Source organism: Sturnira hondurensis, unplaced genomic scaffold (genome assembly GCF_014824575.4).
Source record: "Sturnira hondurensis isolate 20B ecotype Veracruz unplaced genomic scaffold, ASM1482457v3 Scaffold0004136, whole genome shotgun sequence".
Classification (NCBI taxonomy): domain Eukaryota; kingdom Metazoa; phylum Chordata; class Mammalia; order Chiroptera; family Phyllostomidae; genus Sturnira; species Sturnira hondurensis.
In genome coordinates, this window is record NW_028076767.1 from 621,837 (window position 1) to 639,766 (window position 17,930).

General features: G+C 44.3%; 1 protein-coding gene across 3 annotated transcripts in view; it reads left to right on the forward strand.

Annotated features, from left to right (window-relative positions):
- Positions 1-17,930, forward strand: part of KLF7 (KLF transcription factor 7) — an 84,129-nt gene that overhangs the window by 54,715 nt on the left and 11,484 nt on the right. Inside the window, exon 3 of one of the 3 annotated variants that reach the window (XM_037043494.1) lies at positions 782-983. The exons of the other annotated variants lie outside the window; for them this stretch is intronic. Within the exon in view, the coding sequence (XP_036899389.1) occupies positions 782-792 (11 nt within the window). The 3' untranslated portion in view covers positions 793-983. Of the gene's footprint in view, positions 1-781; positions 984-17,930 lie in introns of those variants that run through there. 3 annotated transcript variants of the gene reach the window in all.

Sequence of the window (17,930 nt, forward strand, 5' to 3'; positions counted from 1 at the left end):
TTATCACTGAACTGGAAAACCCCCACAGAGGTGCCTTAGAGAAGCAGTTGAGGGAAGCTGTGGGTAGGTGGGTGTTGGTGTGTGGGTCACATGTTGTTGTCTTAGGCAAATCAGAGTTTTTCTAGGGGAGTTCGAACAAATCATTTTTAATTCTATTTTTATTCATACGATAAACGTGTAGTTAAAGATAATCCTATTTTATCTCCCTTTTGTCTCACTTATATGGATGTGCTAAATGTCTTAAGAGAAAAACACTTGCTTGACACCAGAATTACAAATGCCCGTGACAAGCAAAGGTCCCAGACCCAGGTTAAGACCTGGCTGCTGTGTGCAGCCATTGCTCCTCCGTGTTCACAAAAGCCCGTGGTGAGGAGCTGCTTTCTAACTAAGGCTCTGCCAATGGGATCAACGGGAACCTCCCAGCGACGGGCGTTTGCATCCTCTTCCAGAGATCCTAGGAAAGAAAAGACGTTAGCACCAGAAGACGAATTCCTGGAAGGCACAGGAATAACACATGTGACCGCCTATTCGGAGGCTTATTCGCCTCCAAACAGTGGATTGGTTTCTTTGTCCAGTTCTGTGTCCCCGTGCATCTTGGTATTTTCAGATTTACTTCCCCCTTTTATTTATTCTGCCTGCCAAAGAAATGATGGTAATAAATCGTTATGACTGGCAGGACCCCACTCCCATTTCATATTCGCCTTTCTCTTGCTCAGGATTTGCCACTAGGCATTTGGAAAGCTTTCTAACCCACCTGCGTGTCTTTTGCCCCCTCCCACAGGCAGACCTTGAAGTTTCTCTGTGGTTTTCCTCGGCGTCCATCTTCTCCGCGGAGAGTGGTTAGTAAGCAAAGGCAGGCACTGGAAAGAATCCTTGCAGCTAAAGGGACCCCTTCATACGTCTTTCCCACGGCTGTGTTCGCGTGAGCTGGGAGGGCCATAGGCACAAAGCTTGCGGGCTCAATTACCACGAGCTCACTGGTAAACATTTTTTTAATCTGTTGTGAGAAGAATAAAGCAATAATTAAAATTAACTGAGCAGCTTTTGCTCTATTGAGGCGTTAAATCTTTGTGTAAACACAATCACATTGTGCAAACATAGTTCTTTTCAGTTGACCGATTTAGACAGTGAAACCACTGAAGTTTGGAGGTCTCTGGGTCAAGGGCCCATTTTGCCACGGTTTGAAAGGTCACCTGCTCATTTGTGCCTCTGCTGTGCCGCACAGAGGGCCTCGAGCGGGAATGATTCCTTGCCCTCCGCAGCACAAAGAGGAGCCGGCTGGCCTTTGGCAGATAGTGGTCAGAGCGGAGGGGGCAGGAAAACCGCGCACAAAGCGAGACTGTTGAACACAGGCCGGTAGGGAAGTGCTGGCAACCCCCCTGGCCCCGGCAGTGAGCCGACTCGAAAGTGGAGAAAACAGCAGTTATAAAATATAAATGTGTTTATTATTACACTGGGCCCATGCTATATAATTTTACACACACTCATATTGGTGATTTATGGCTGCGGCTCCGTAGGAGAAGCTAATTTACCCAGATTGATAGGGAGGTTTCCGAAGATGCTCAAACTGGAAGGAGCTGTAACTGGGGAAAATGTTCTCCTAAAACAACCAAAACAAAAAAAATTAAAAAGTGGCTGCTATGTCACAGGCATCCTTTGTTCATTTACTTTAATAAGCTGCGCTTCACTTTAATTATTCATGATAATGTGTGTCCTGGAAGGATTGTACCACCCGTGTCCCCGCAGCAGAGGCTGTTACTGCTGAAACAGCCTGCCCAGCTTTTCCCAGTGAGAGGTGAGGCAGCTGGAGGGTGGCAGGTTTACACATACCTGCTGCCCCTTTCTGGAGCAAAGGGGAGAAGTGGGGAAAGGGAGAGCGGTCCCAGGCCAAGTTTGGGGCAAAGCGGTCCTACGCCTGTGTCATTGCCCTGAACCCTCCCCAGGTAGGGGATGATTTTTCTGTCCTCGAGAGCAGAAAACGGAAGTCTAGAAAAGCCCAAGGGTAGGCAGCTAATAAGTTCGGGTCTGACTCCGAAGTATTTGGAGCCTCCTGCAGTATTTTGCTGGAATTCCCCAGAAAGGAAGCCAGGAAGGGGCAGAGGAGCAAGACCTTCTTCCTCCCTGCTTCCGCCACGGCCCATCCCATTTGCTGTGCTTCCCGGCCCATTTCCTGGTCTTAGCAGCAACTACCCTCATCGTTTCTGACAGCTTTCCTAAGTGTTTCTTGTCTTGGCAGAATCTTGAATTACTCGTTCTGGGAGCTCTTCAGAAGGAGAGCACTTTGGAACAGCATGCACTAGTTCCAGAGTACCCAGAGCATCCATGATTTATGCTCCTTTCGGAGGAACTCCACCATGACCCAGGGTAACCTGATGGGCAAGTTCTACCCGAATGTTTAATTACTAAAGGGGAGGTGGGGCTCAGTGGCCACCCACACTTCGTAACAGAACCCTGGGAGGCACTCCTGATACGTACCCTTTTATTTCCCCTTTATTACATCCATTTCCATATCTCATTGGCACTGCTTTCTGTGTTTTGTATCTGTTCACTTGTCTCCATCCCTGCTGCTAGGAGCAACACCATCACTGCTCCAGCCACTGTCTTGTCCCTCCCAGACTGTTGTAGAATCTCCTGAAGTGTCTCCTCACATCAGCTCTCTTCCCTCTGCAGCCCATTCCCCATTTGGTGGCCAGAATGACATTTGTCAAATTTAAATCCAGCCATGTTACGCCTCTGTTCAAAATCTCACAGTGGCTTCCATTGCTCTTTGGATGAAGTCCACACTCTTAAGTGTGGTCCCCTAAGAACACTGTGCAGTGGAGACACATAGTGTCAGCCACGTGTGCCATTTTAAATGTTCCAGAAGCTTTATTTTAAAAGTAATTAGTTGTGCTAATTCAATCATTTTAATATTAGGCTTTTATTTAACGCAGTATATCCAAACTCATCATTTCAACATGTAATCAATATAAACAATGATTAATGAGCTATTTTACATTCCTTTTTCCCCAAGTCTTTGAAACCTGGCGTGTGTTTGATACTTGGAGCACATCCCGGTTTGGATGGCTCACATTTCAAGTGCACAGGAGCCATATGTGAAATCCGATTGGACCGAGCAGGCCTTCGTGGTCCGGCCCTGCCTGATTCCTCAGCCCCATCATGTCTCTCTCTCCCTTAGGACACACACTTCCCATCTTCCTCTGCGCCAGTTTCTGGGTGAGGTGTGGGTGACGATATGGCAGGGAGTGAAGAACCTCTCACCCTGCCAAGGAGTTTGTGACGATAGCCCCACACTGAGCTGTCTCATTTCGCCCTTCTGCCCTGCAGCACCTAACGGCAGCCGAGGTGGGGTTAAGAGTGAGGTCCTTGCTTTGCAATTGGCCTCGGGCGTTTCCAACTCGGGTTCGTTTCTCTAGGGCTGTGTCAGGGGATACAGATGATTTTTGAGAAAGTGAGCGGAATGAAATGGAAACACACTGGTAACGTGAATTCGTGGTTATCAGTCTCCTCTGAAGAAAATTAACTGCCTACCCCCAACTTAGGTCCTGCAGCAAATGATACTGTTGCATGAGCTAAAGATGAGAGCGTGGGGCCTGGGGCAGGAAGAGCAAGTTGTTGGTCACACCCCTGGTTACCAGTCTCAGGAGATGACATTCCTTTACTTACTTATTTTTAAAAAGAACAGCTACTATGTGGGTGCCTCTAAATGGTTCAGACACTGTTTCCAGTTGAAAGATTTCTTTTATCTGCAAATATTTCCCAAGGAAATGTAACATGCATTCTGCTGTGATTGTAAGTAATTAAAGAAGAGGTAGAGTGAGGTAGTGGTTAAGCCTGTAGACTCTGAAGGTGAGACCGCCTGGGTTTAAATCTTGACTGTGCCACTTACAAGCTGGCAAACTTGGTAAGTGGCTTGATTTCTCTGGCCCTCAGTTTCCTCATCTATAAAGTGAGAGAGGATAAGAGCATGTGTCTCATGGGGCTATTGCGAGGATTGAAGGGCAGAATATACATAAGACCCTTAGTGTTTTATAGTGCCCAGCACAGAACACATGCGTGACAAATATTAGTGGGTAGCCCATTTCCCCAGGATTTGTAAAGCACTCTCCTCAGTCAAGGTTGAGTGGAATTGGGGCATAAGGCTTGGCACAGGATGACCGTTCGAGGTATATTCTCTGGAAAAGTACATTTACTCTCTGATTTGTGTACAACATTCTGTATATCTTTGTGAGAAGACAAATATAGACATCTCATCAGGATTTGATTCTACCATCCATGTATCCAATAGAAAAGCCAAATATATTTCACTGAATATGAGACCTGGTAAAATACGAGGTCTGTCCAGAAGGTATCTAGTCATGTAATATGAAAAATAGAGGCATTTATTGAAGAAGATACAAGAGACTTTGTACATGGGACAATGATGCCTCAGTCCCCTTCAAAGTAGGCACCTTGGGACAGTTCTCCCCAGTCACCATCAGCTGCCCCATCCTATTTTTCCTGAATCTCACAGTCTGAAATCTCTTCCCTTTCAAACATGATTTTAGTTGGGGAAAAGCCAGAAGTTGCAGTGCGCCACATCTGGACTGTGGGTGAGGCTGGATCACCTGGGTGATTTGATGTTTCACCAAAAAACTCTGTACCAGATATGATGCATGAGCAGGTGATGAAGCTGCCTGTCTCCAGTTGCCCATAGCTGTGGCCTCTGAACCATCTGAATAGTTTCCATGGAGGAATATTCAAGCTGAATGCAAAATTGGATGCAGATTCGCTGCTCTACTCTCTCAGTCATCTTGACTGCAACGGCTACACAGTACACACGCTCACTCAATGGCATCTGCCACCCCCACTGACTAGTACAGTGAAGTGTCATTGTTCACACATGCACATTCCAGTCCACGCTCCTTGGCTGCCAGGTTATAGCGATGTCACACAAACTGTTCTCATTATAATAACAATGGTTGGACTTCTGGACAGATCTGGTATGTACCATATTTTAGTGATGCACAGGCTTTGGGCTATTTTTCTATAGTTGGTGTTTAGTTGTGGTGTTTTGTCTGGTTCCTTTGGTGTTTTAATCAGTGACATTTTGCTAGTTGAGGAGTTGAGGCTTGAGGTGTCATCACTGAAATGAAAGACCAGCCCGAGGAGGTAGCCTGCTCCTAACACTTTAACCTTGATGTCTAACCATCTTAGCTAGAACCAGGTGATTTCTGGCCCTTTCTTCACCAGGGAGGTATATCTGGGCACTGGGTGCCGACAAGAGCCACTTTGAATTAAGGTGGATTGAATAAAGGTGGGTTGAATAGAGAGGAATTTTTATTTGGAGTGAGTTAATAATCTCCTGGCCTTTATAGGACTTAACAGTATGCACAGCAGTTGCACACATGTCATCTCTCTTCATACGTCACAGCAGTCCTGTGGGGCCAGCGTTGAAGAAGGGGATAGCCCCGTTGTGCAAAGGATGAAAGTGAGACCCAAGAGTATGTAACTTTCTTAAGATCACACAGTAGTAGGAAAAGCTAGGACTAGAACCCTGGTCCCCTGATGGTGAGTCGTGTGTGTTTTCTCCTAAAATGCTTGGACACCTGAGACGCTATTAATGAAGGTCTGGCGACCTTTCTGAAGAAAAGAAGTGAGATCAAGATGTGAAGTAATGTTTGTATTGCAAGTTCTGGCCATTTGAGTGTGTATCATTTATTTGTGGCTGTTGCCCGTTGAACTCATAAGAACATAAATGAAATTATTTGTGATGGAGACACAAGCCAACAGAAACTTAAAGATGTAAGATTCTTTTTTCTCTTTCACATAAAAGTCTGGGCTCTCAGAAGGCTGTGCTCCGAGAAGTTGTCAGAAGCCCATATTCTTTCCATTGCATTGGTCGCCCATCCTGAGGGCTTCCACCCTCAAGAAATTGCCACGTCCACGCAATTCAAGATGGCTACTACCCCCAGGCCTACTTTCTAGAAACCTAATTTTTGTGCAGCTATAAGAGAATGCAGCTTGAAATTGCACTTGTCACTTCCATTCGCATCTCATCAGCTAGAACTTGATCCTGTGTGAACATGCAGCTGCAAAGGAGCTGCGACAGAGAGTCTTCATTCTGGGTAGCCATGGGCTCAGCTAAATTTGGGGGGATCTCGCAGTATAAACGAAAGGAGAGAGTGAATACGGAAGGACACGCGGAGGTTGCAGTTGCTGCTGTGCTCTTCGTCTTCACAGTTTCTTTTTAGCCTGCCATGCAGACATTTTAACATGAAACATTTGACCTCTGAAATTCTAATGTATACATGGTAAGAGAAAAATCCTTCTTCACTGCAAAATCAGTATAACTGTGTGAAAACTGGGTCCCTGTGGAATGCCAGAATTTTCATTAGAAACCATGTACATTTTGCATTTTGTGACAATATTGCACTATTGGAATCCTATGAAATGACTAGGAAATTAATTACTTGACAGAGCAAGAATATAGGGTCTCATTTACCACTTCTTAATATTTCTTATGTCATTGCATTGTCTTTTTTGTAGCACGATGAAGGTTCAGTAGAAGAATGAAGAGAAAGTATTTTGTAGCCTTGGGTTTGGCACTGACAAAGTCAGGACTGTTTGAGGTTAGAGAGATAGAGGCTGACAGATTGCATGAGGGTGTTTCTGCATATGTGGGTGTCAACATGTTTGTGCTGAATTGTTTGCAGATTAGGGTGTACGCACGTGTCTCTGTGTTAATGTGGATTCTATGGGTGGCTTTAATTATTGTGTTTTCTTATTATGGAGTGGCAGAACAAGGGTGTGGGAAGATTTAGGCTACAATGCTTAAAGGAAGGTTCGAAAGGACTAGTAATGTGTGCGTTTGTTTGTCCGATCAAGTTGATCAGGGGCCTCTGGCATATCTCTAATAACGTTCTAAGTCTTGGGGATTCTAGGGTCATTAAACAGGGCCTTCTGTTCCTGAAGGCGCGGGTGTGCCTCTTCCCACCTCTCCGGTTCACTCCTGAAACTCCTTCTCATGTACTCGCCATTCATCTCAGCTGTAACAGACCACTGACTTCAACCTCTCGGCCTTTGCACATGCTGCTCCTTACCCCTGAAATGTCCACTGTTCTTGTCTCCAGCATCCTTCAAGTGTCCGTGAGGCTTATCTCCTCTGGGACACCTGTCCTGATGGTTCTACAGCATCTTAGGGTCCTCCACACGTTCATGCACATGCCTTTATCAGACACTGTGGGTCTTGTGTTGCTGGCATGCAAACGTGGGCCTTTCCCACCTGGGGACAACTCTGCTGCAGAGACCCTTTCCTTGACCCCCCCCCGCCCCCCCAGTCTACAGCAGGATCCCTGCTCAGTGTGTCTTAGAACCAACAACTGGTGTTGGTTAAATCCAATGACTCATCCCACTAGAGAGGCTGTATTTTCACCATCTATGCATTAGACTTAGGGAAATCTAAGTGTTTGACTTTTCCTGCTTACCTATAGACAGAGATGAGGTGTTTTAGAGATAATGCATGTTAGGACTTATGAATCTGGAAGGCAAGGTGGTAATGAAGTTTTTGTATTGTTGATTTCTGATTAGTCACCAATCTCTTAATTAGCAAGCATCATACTGAGTGCATATAACATGCCTGAGCCTGCGCTAGACGTTGTGGGTGATGATGAGGAAGCAGGAGAGAAGGCATCCAGCCCAGGGCCTGGGCACTCATTGGTTTCTTAATCCAACTTTCAATTCGAGATGTAAGATGTCCCAGATTGAAATTTTTTTTAAATAACTGCTTCTTTTTTAAAAGATTTTATTTATTTATCTTTAGAGGGGAAGGGAAGGAGAGAGGGAGAGAAATATCAATGTATGGTTGCCTCTCGTGCGTCCCCTGCCAGGAACCGGGAACTGGCCTGCAACCCAGGCATGTGCCCTGACTGGGAATTGAACCACGATCGTGTGGTTCTCAGACCCGTGCTCAATCCACTGAGCTACACCAGCCAGGGCCCAGATTGAAAATTTTAAGTACCTTTCATGCAATATGGGTGGGGAAAAGCAGGGCAAAGGATTAGGTCATAAAAAGATAAGTATCTGCAAGAAATAGTAGATAACAAAGGGTAAGAACTCAGAGAAAGTTTTAGTTTTCTGACCAGGAAATACTTAAGGCCCACATGACATGTAGAATACAGACACATTCTGAGTAGAGGACATCCTAGTAAGTGGGAAAGGCGAGGGGGCACTTCTTGGGGCTGTTGGAGAGTGGGGGGGGGGGGTTGTAAGGAGTGGAGGGTGGATAAGAGAAAAAAATAAGTGAAGTGTTTTTTTTCCCTAAGTACATAGGCAATGGTTTGTGAAAAGCATCTGTCTTGAGTTGCTATTTATCAACATAAGAAACAAATTTTTCTTTTGGGTTACTTCTTTTTATGCTTTATACCTGGGTGAGGTACTTATTTGGATTGCTTTATAGCTAGTCAGGCAATTCAGCCTCTAAAAAAAACAATGTTTGATCATCTTGGAAGAGAGTTATGGGGACAAACTGATGTTTTAAATCTTGACTGAGTTAATATTTTCCTCTAAAAATCTCTGGGGAATTGGATCCCTGCTTTTTCAAGCTGAATGATACCTGGTCAAATTTGGGCTTCTGGGGGGGTTGATGTAGTTACCTTTTTTGGCTTTCTAATTTTGGGATAAATTGCCTTGTAAAATATTGATATGCTTAGCCCCCTTCCTCACCATCTGCATTTATATAACCAGGGAATAAAAATTAAGATTAGCTTTAGCTTAATCATAACAAATTCAGGATGCTGAAGCCAATCACTTGATAAACTTCCAAAGTTGAATCCGAGGTGGTTTGGGGTTATCCATTCCTATGGGGCTTTGAAATACCATGGATCCATCTTGTTTATATGTACGTCAGATCTGTAGCAGAAAGTTAACTTTGCACCCTAATAGTAAATTATTTAAATTTATATTTTCCAATTTTTGGTTAGCAAAAAATTTAGTTAGCAAAAACAGAAAAAAATGAGTGTACTTAGGACAATAATTTGGCATTGGCCACTAATGTGATACATGCCAATTGATGACTGCCGTGGCCCTGGATCAGACCAGGTTTGATTTAACTTTGCCTGCCTGCCCTCCTGTCCTGGACTTCCATGTTCTTCCTTCCCATGGCTCCCAGGTACCCAGTCCTCTCACCCTGCCCTCAGGCTCCCCTAAGTCCTTCCCAGGAAGTGTCAGGTGGGCCTTTGCTCTGCAAAGCCGTGTGCTCCACAGTTACTTTTATTTTTACTACCACACTCCATGCACGAAGAGTACATTTCTGGCTGCCCCCACTTGAAGTTGTACACCTGAGTTGCCAGCTTCTGCAATCGATAGCCTCTTTGGGGGAAGGGCTCCCATTCTCTGTTGGCTTATTTCTAAAGGGTGTACTTTTGTACTAGAGGTATCATCACTTTCAGACTGGCATGGTGATACTTTCATATTAATTTATCTTGGTACATGTGTGAAGCTAAACAAACATTTCTTCATTCCTGAAATTAAAATTTTAAAAGTGATTCAAAAATTAATGGTTTGGTCATCGTGGTAGCAATAGACTATTCCTGTATGTGGCTATGAGTTTAGAGCTCATATTTTTAATAATAAAATTTCCCCCTAAATATATCAAATTGAATTATGGGAACCTGGCTCACAAAGTAATATCTTTACTACTAAATGGAAGAGACATCCTACAGATTCATTTCACATAAACTCATGCAATGCAGTTGTCATCTTGATAGGGGAAAAGGGGGATGTTTTAACAACTTTTTCCTTCAAATTTAGTATGCTTAAACTTCTAAGTGGACATTAAACTCTTTGGGATTATCCCTAAGAAGCTAATAAAAATAATGTTTGAAATTAATGTGGGACAACAACAACAACAAAAGCAAGGGAAAAGAATAAAAACAAAACAAATTAACCGCAGTGCCAGTGAAACATTTGTTTCCCTGAACTGTCATGTGAGAACGTGGAGTTTCAGGTGTGGATGTTGACGTCTGAAGTTTTAGGTAAAGTCTACAGTTTTGGAGAATTGCATTTGTGAGAGTCAAGGGATTTTGTTTTACTTCATTGGGGAGGGGATTAGTTGTACCTCACTCAGCCCACTGAACAATATTAGAGAACCGTATACATATTTCTTTAAATAAAACATCAATTTGACTTTGAAAATATTATGAAACTCCCTGGCTTATGGGAAACATGCTGTGGTATCTAAAAACACATGTATTGAAGTCACAGGTTGCGCATTACAGAAAACTCCACGTGCCAACAGCTCTTCCAGCACCTGGGCTGGTTGCCAGATTTTTAGGACCAACCAACCCAGTCTTCCTCTAGGATTTCAAACAAATTCACCAGGAATCTAACACTTCACTTCTAAACGAATAGTTTGGAAATGTTAATAGACATTAAGATGGAATATGACCCCAAAGGTTTGTTTAATCCTATATATTTCCTGACTATGCTTCAAAGGCAAGGTGGGCGTGACAGGTGACTCACTGCGATGCTCGGGCTCCACTTTAAGCCTCGTGGAGAAGCCCTTCTGCCCTTGCCCAGAGGTGATGGAGGTCTCTACCGTAGCTTTCCTTGGCCTCCACGCCTGCCCACTCACTTCCTTTTGATGTCACTGTTATCATCAGACTCCTTTTATCCATTTGGGACTTTGTAGTTGACCAGTCAGTGTCACATGCTAGATTCCATTGAATCTCCCTACCTATAAGGAAGCAAAAGATTTGTTTTTAATTCTTTCTTCACACAAAGAAGTTATAGACCCTGCAAAGCCACATTGCTGTTACGTGCCAAAGACAGAACCAGAAGAATCTGGTTTTGGATGATTTACCTATTTTGTTTTGGTGACGAATCTGGTTTGAACCACTAGGGCAATGATTCAAGCTGCATTGAGGCATCAAGGGAGCCTTGCCCTAATGGTCTGCTCCTACAGAGGCCTGGGGGTGCCCTCCTCCACACGTCCGTGCACATGCCCTTATCAGATACCATGGGTCTTGTATTGCTAGCACGCATGCATGGGCCTTTCCCACGTGGGGACGCCTCTGCTGCAGAGACCCTTTCCTCGTCCCCGCAGTCTCCAGCAGGGTCCCTGCTCAGTATGTCTTAGAACCAACAACTGGTGTCGGTTAAATCCAACGACTCATCCCACCGGAGAGGGTGTATTTTCACCATCGGTGAACTAGATGAGAGGTCAGGCTAGTTTACTTTTCCTGCTCACCTGTGGGCAGAGATGAGGTGTTTTGGGAGATAGTACATGTTATAACTTACAAATCTGGAAGGTAAGGTGGTAACACAGTCTTTTGGGCTGAGTATGGGGAAAAGTTTAGGAGGAATAAGTGAGTGCTTCAGTTGACAGTGGAATCTCCACATAGAAAATATATTTTAAACCAGTGCAGTCCAAAATAGAAATGCATGCGAGCCATACATGCAATCTTAAATTTTCTAGGAACCACTCTTTTTAAAAATGTAACAAGAAATAGGTGAAAATATATCCAAAATATTATGATTTCAATATAAAATCAATAAGGATTATTCATGAGATATAGTTACACAGTTTTAAAATTCCAAGTCTTCAAAATCCAGAGTGTGTTGTATATTTACAGCATGTGTAAGTCCCTTTAATGGTTAAAGTGTAGTTTTACCCCCCAAAAAGAGTATAAAATATTATTGATGTTGCTTCAGCTTTTAAATTTTAATTAGAATTAAATTAGGAGTTCAGTTCTTTAGTCATGATAGCAAGGTTTCAAGGGCTTATAGCTGCATGTGGCGGTTGTCAGGAGCTGTGGGATCAAGCAGAACCTTTCTCACCTGTCTCCATGTTGAAGCAGGGCTACACGTCACTGAGCATGGGATTTAAATGTCAGTTTACACACTTCTAAACAGCCATTGTAGGGCAGTAATTCAGGCCATGGGGAGTGAGCCTAAGTTAGGCAAGTATTGTTGTATTTGCTTTTTAGGAATAATAAAAAAAGAGTAAATATTTGTATGCTCTGTAAAGTGACAAGTGCTTTGTGCAAATTGAACAACTCAGGTGCTAGCGCCTAGTAGGCCTTCGGGTGAGGCACTAATGGGTAAATGAAAAAAATCAATATGGAATATATGTATTGAGTACACATTCTGTGTTATATTATAGTTATATATACTTTTGAAATTCTGGGAAATAAAGCCCTGGTCTTATTTTCCATTAATCATCTAATCTAAACACTGTGAAAAAAGAAAAGATTTAATATTCAAGTGAAAATTAAGAGAAACTCACAATTTTCCAAAGCAGAGTTAAAAACTTAGGGTGTTTTTAGTTACAGCACATAAACATGAAAAGGATTGCCAGCTGATGGAGCAATGCTCACTGCTTACTCTCTTTCCAGTGTTAAGAAAGCGTAGTGACATTCTCTCTCTCTCAATGTCTTTATTCCCCAGGCGGCTGAAATTCTCTAGTGCTGCTGAGTGTGCTGTGAAAGCGATTGATGGGTCTTTGCTGATTTTCTCTAGACATACTCAGTGGCAACATAAACCCATTACAAAGTATTCTTCCTCCGTTCCATTTTGCCTTTCCATTTCCTGATCTGCAAAATTTCAAGCTCCTAATCCAAGTCCTAAAGAGACTGGGACCTTGACATGCCCAGATAACAGACATCTAGTAACCACATTTTTAAAAAGTAAGAGATAAATAAAATTAGTTTTAACAAAAAACTGGGCATGCCAAAGTCCTAAGTCTCCTTAGGATTAGGAATTGGATTAGGAACTTGAAATTGTGCAGGTCAGGAAATGAATGCAGAAAATTTGCATTAGTGATGTTTATTTTCAAGGGACTTTTAAACCTGGAATGCAAGAGTTTGGCACATGTTCATATTTCATGCTAGAGTCTGTATCTTAAAGGCAAGTTTATACTGCAGTACATTTGGCCTGTCTCATATGCTCTCTCAAACACATCTTCACCAAGAGCCTTTACAAATGAGTTCCATAAAATGACGCACTTGGTCTCCCAGAGGGGCTGTTGCCCAGGAGACCGGGATCCCAGGTGTAAGATGGATGTTTCAGGATACTCCTTCATTAGGCCTGGGCAGATAGGGAAGCAGTAGAAGTAATCTTTGATTGAAGGAATATTAAAGCCATTGTAGAGCTCCACATTTTAGTCCCTGTCCCAGAAGAGTGGCCAGGTTTAGACAAGCAGGCAAACATTTCCTGCTCTCCAGCCAGTTTAGTACCCAGAACGAGAGGGACTGAAATCACACAGGCTGTCCTGCCTGTTGTGAGTGCTTGGGTCTTTGTTGCAAATCAGGATGCTCTGTGCACTTGATGTATGCGACAGCACTGGGCTGGGCCTTGCTATAGGGCTTTTGGTGTAACAGTGACCAAAACAGATGCCTGCATGAAGCTTATGCTCTAGTAGGGGAAGTAGACAGTAGTATGAAAAACAATATTCAATCTAATTATAAAGTGATTAAGTGACGTAGAGAAAGAATCTGCTGTTTTCCAGAGGATGGTGAGGGTAGGTCTCTCTGAGAAGGAGGCATCTGAGCAGTGATGTGAATGAAGTGAGGGAGCCAGAGTGCTCCTGGAGAGGGAGGAGCAGGTGCAAAGGCCCTGAGGTGGGGAGCAAGTGAGATGGTAGGCCCTGGTGAGTCTGGGGGGATGGGAACGAGATGTGATTAGCAAGGTAGCCGGGGGCCAGATCATGTAGACTGCTTTTAGGGCCTTACATGTTTTCGACTTATTCTGAGAGTGCTAGGAAGCCACCGGAGCACTTGCGTTTTAACTGCTTCTTCACCTTTTCGGGTCTTAAGCTTATTCGGCAGTCTAGTGAAGCCTGTGGAACCCTTTGCAGAGTAATGCTTTTAAATGCATAAAATGAAGTCCAGAGGATGTCACAGAAACCAATTATATGGAAATCTAAAGGATAAGGCACCCTGTAAAGGACACACATGCTCGAAAACTTCTCTGATGCATGGAGGTGGAGCAGGCTGGAGGGGCCTCGGTCGGACGCGGCGAGACAGGAGCCCTTGCAGCCCCACACTTTTCATTTACACCAAGGGCAGCAGCCTCTAACCCCGGGTTGGCAGCATGGCTTCCTGAGTGCAGGAAGAAAAGTGTGTACCTTCTAGTTATATTTAATTTACCCTAATTTTTAAAAAAGTCAGCCTAGTGCATCACTTCCTTTTTCTTTCTGTAAATGAACTGGAATCAAATAGAAAATAGAGTGCGTTCATTAACCCACAAGACGGCGGCAGGTTTCGTTTTCTTGTGGCCTGTGTCACTTGTACACATACGTGCACGTTCATGTTCCCTTGTGTGTGGCAAATTCCAGTGTAATGTGTATTGTTTTCTTTTTGGACTACAGATTACTTTCAACATTAGTTTGCATTGGTTTCGGGTATACCGCATCGTGGTTAGACAGTCATATACCTACAAAATGTTCCCCCGGACACTTGCCGCGCCCACCTGGCACCATACATATTTATCTCAGTATTATTGCCGATACTGACTGTATTCCCGATACTGCACTTCTCTTAAATTTCTATATTGAGTGTGTGTTTTATAATATCCTAATATATTAAGACTTCAGTGTATTTACATAATTCATGATAAATCTGCATATGCTGAAAGAGCATGTTCAAATAGCTTTGTTCAGAGTGCATTTTCCATCCGTCAGATTTGATGATCTCGGTGTAGGGACAGTTAACAAATGCCACCCTGGTGTAGACCAGACGGATGCGTTCCAGAGGCCATTTTGTGGAAGAGCAGGAGTTCTTGCCACAGTTCACCCTTGCTGAGTGTCCTTCCCGTTTCTCAAGCACCCTTAATTCTCTTCAGGAGCCCTCATTTGGTTATAAATCTATTTATATCCGATTAGACTTGCTGTCACCTCGAGGTAACACATACTCCCCCAGGGAAACAACTTGTCTAGGGTTTATGTCCAGATAGGAAAAGTAGTTACTGCCATTCCTCCCCAAATGCAGGGGGCTCTGAGGAGTGTGTCCCACCCCCAGCACTGGGAGCTGCACGGGCCCTGTCAGGCTCCCGTGACACGCCCGCCTTCGTTCACCCATGCCCTCGGGACGGGAGTCCTAACGTTGTAAGTCTCTCTCCCACCTGCCTGTCTCACCCAGGCTGTTCTTGAATGTGTTCACTCCCTGCAGAGGTGCGGTGGGGTGAATGGCCGGCATTGCCCTGGGCGCCAGGCAGTCCTGTTGTGCGAGGGCACACCGTTCTCTGCTCTACACCTGGGAGCAGTGTCTGGAGTGGAGCAAGGAGAGAGGGGAGGGTGAGGCAGGTGAGCAGATTTGGCATCAAATCTGCTCCAGTTATGACTGAACTGCTTGTTTCTTTTTCCTTCCTTCCCCTCCTCCCTCCCTTCCTCCCTTCCTTCCTCTCCCTCCTTCCTCCTTCCCTCCTTCCCACACTCCCTTGCTCCCTTCCTTTTTCGCCTTGTTTCTGAAACAAAAGACTTTCTTTCTTTCTTTTTTTTACAAAGAAAGAAACCCAAGCCTTTTATAAAATGAGCAGAAATCTTCGGGTAGACTGTTGCGGATATAGGTGGCTTCATCCCCAAGGGTGAACAGTGGGTGCAGGTCATCTTGGCCATGCAAAATTCTGACAATTTCACTGACCTGCTTGCCCATAGAAATTGGTTTATGGAAGCGGGGATAGAACCTGGGAATGAGGTCAGCCTAATCCCACTATTTCTGAGCCCTAAATATGACATACTTTCCATTCTTTATGGTTTTCTTCCTGCTTCTCTGACTTCTTAACGCTGCCTGTTTAAAGCACTGCTCCTTCATTTGCCTGAGTTCTTTCTTGGCTGTTTTAAATTTCTTGTTAGTATTTGTAGAAGTGGCTACTTCTAGGTAAATTAATCAGACACTGCAAAAATAGCGTGATGAATCACTATAATATGACTTGGCTAAACTATCAGGGTACAAAGGGGTGTATCCTCAGTATGGTTCTGTGTAGCACCTCGCCATAAGCAGGAAACTATTAGTGATATGATTCAAAGTCAGGTTCGAGCTCTCTGTAGTTGCTGTCGACACAGTTGCCGAAGGGATGCTGGAATAGCTACTGGATAGGACAGTGGGTTTGTGCCAGAATTAACTAAGAGCCTACGTTAGTTCCTGGGAAGTAACTAAACCCTTGATATTGGTTGTCAAAGCAAAATAGAACCGATTTTTAAAATTCTGCCATGGAAAAAGCAAGCTGTTTGAAATAATGATAATAAAAAACCCAGTAAGGACATCCACTTCAATCTCTTTCGTTTTCTCCCTGTCCTTCCTGTGTCCTTCAGAATGTGGTTGCCTGTGATGGACGGGGCAGTTCGATGGTGGCATTGATTCTGGGGACTGGATGTCTCTGCTTGTTGCTGCAGAATATCATAGGATTTCCAGATACGTCGTTGCATTTCGGCTCTGTGGGGCCCTCGTGGCTCCAGGAACCTCCAAGTTTGCTTGTACTGGGACGCCTGTGGGGATGGAGGACATGTTGAACTTCTGAGGTCTCTGGCGCCTCATTCCCCCTTTTCCTTGGCGTTGTTCATGTAGATTTCCTTGAAGTAACGAAGCCTTGTGAGTATCAATAGCATTAAGAAGGAAGCCGACATGCCATGGTGAGAGGGGCACTTCTCTCTCTAACTGGGGTCACTTTTCCCCCCCTCAAACATCCTACTCATTCAGAGCAGATCTAAAGAATGCCCAGTTTTTCTGACCTGTTCTCCATCTATAACTAAGAACGTGTTTAAAGCTTACACAGACTCTGTTTTCTGAGAGTTAGGTTGCTTGGAGTGACTCCAGACCCATGTCTGGAGCCTGTGCTCTGGGAGTTATTGACCCCCGGCTGGGCCCGCCTCCGCGGCAGCCTCCGGGCACACCGGCGAGCTGAGGAGGCAGTGAGTTCAAGTCAGTCGACTGTTCACCCATGCCGGGCCCAAGAAACGTGTCTGATGCAGGGCCACTTATTTAAACCTCACGATAAATGTGGGACGCTCACCCCCATCTGACAGACAAGGACACTGAGGCCTAGTGTGTTTAATGAACTCAGAAATATCCCAGGTGTGCTAACTCCAAAGTGGATTTAACCTCCCCTCTTCACCTACTATTCAGCAGGTGCACTTTTCTAAAATTTTGGCTGTAAGGATCCAGAAGGTGAACTTTTAACCCTTCTCAGGGATTCATTTTTTGCTGCTTTCCAAAGCTGAATGGGTTTCCTCCTGTGCTTCCAGCTCTCCTTCATGTCTTCTTGGTTCCCTTTCAAAGAAATGCCCGTGCTTCTCGCGCCTCTTCTCTACGGGTCTTACAGAGCAGCGGCTCACTAGGGCACCGATTTAACGAAATAAAAATTTCCATCATGTTTGGTTTGATTCCAGGTGATACAAATAAAGCATTGTGATCACTTTGTAGTCAGGCTTAAAGGGAAGAAGAAAGGTGGAAAGAAGAAAGTGAGTCAAGTCTAGTCCCGGGCAATGTCTCCTTACGTGCGGCCTAGTGAAGGTTTGGCCATGAAAAATGGAGACATAATGGGACAGCCACAGGTGGTCCTCTGGCACCTGTGTATCCTGAAGTTTGGGGTTTGGCAGTTTTTAATAATTACAAGTTACAGGAATCTTCCAGGTGCCAGGCACAGTTCTAATTAATAGATAGTATATATGAATTCACATAATATTAATTTATCCTCTCCAAACCTGGGGAGGTACATACTGTTGTTATATCGCAGAAAACAGAGGCAAAGAGAGGTAAATGCGTTAACTTGGACACCTGGGGGCAGAACTAAAAGCTGAACCCTGGAAGGTTGGCCCCAGGGCTCATGACCACTATGCTAACCCGCCTCTCAGGTACTGGGCTCACTTCTCAATGAGAACCCACAAGCCATACAGCTGGAAGGGTAAATATGTGTCATGTTTGGTGACTGACATTGACAGGCTAAAAAAAAAATGG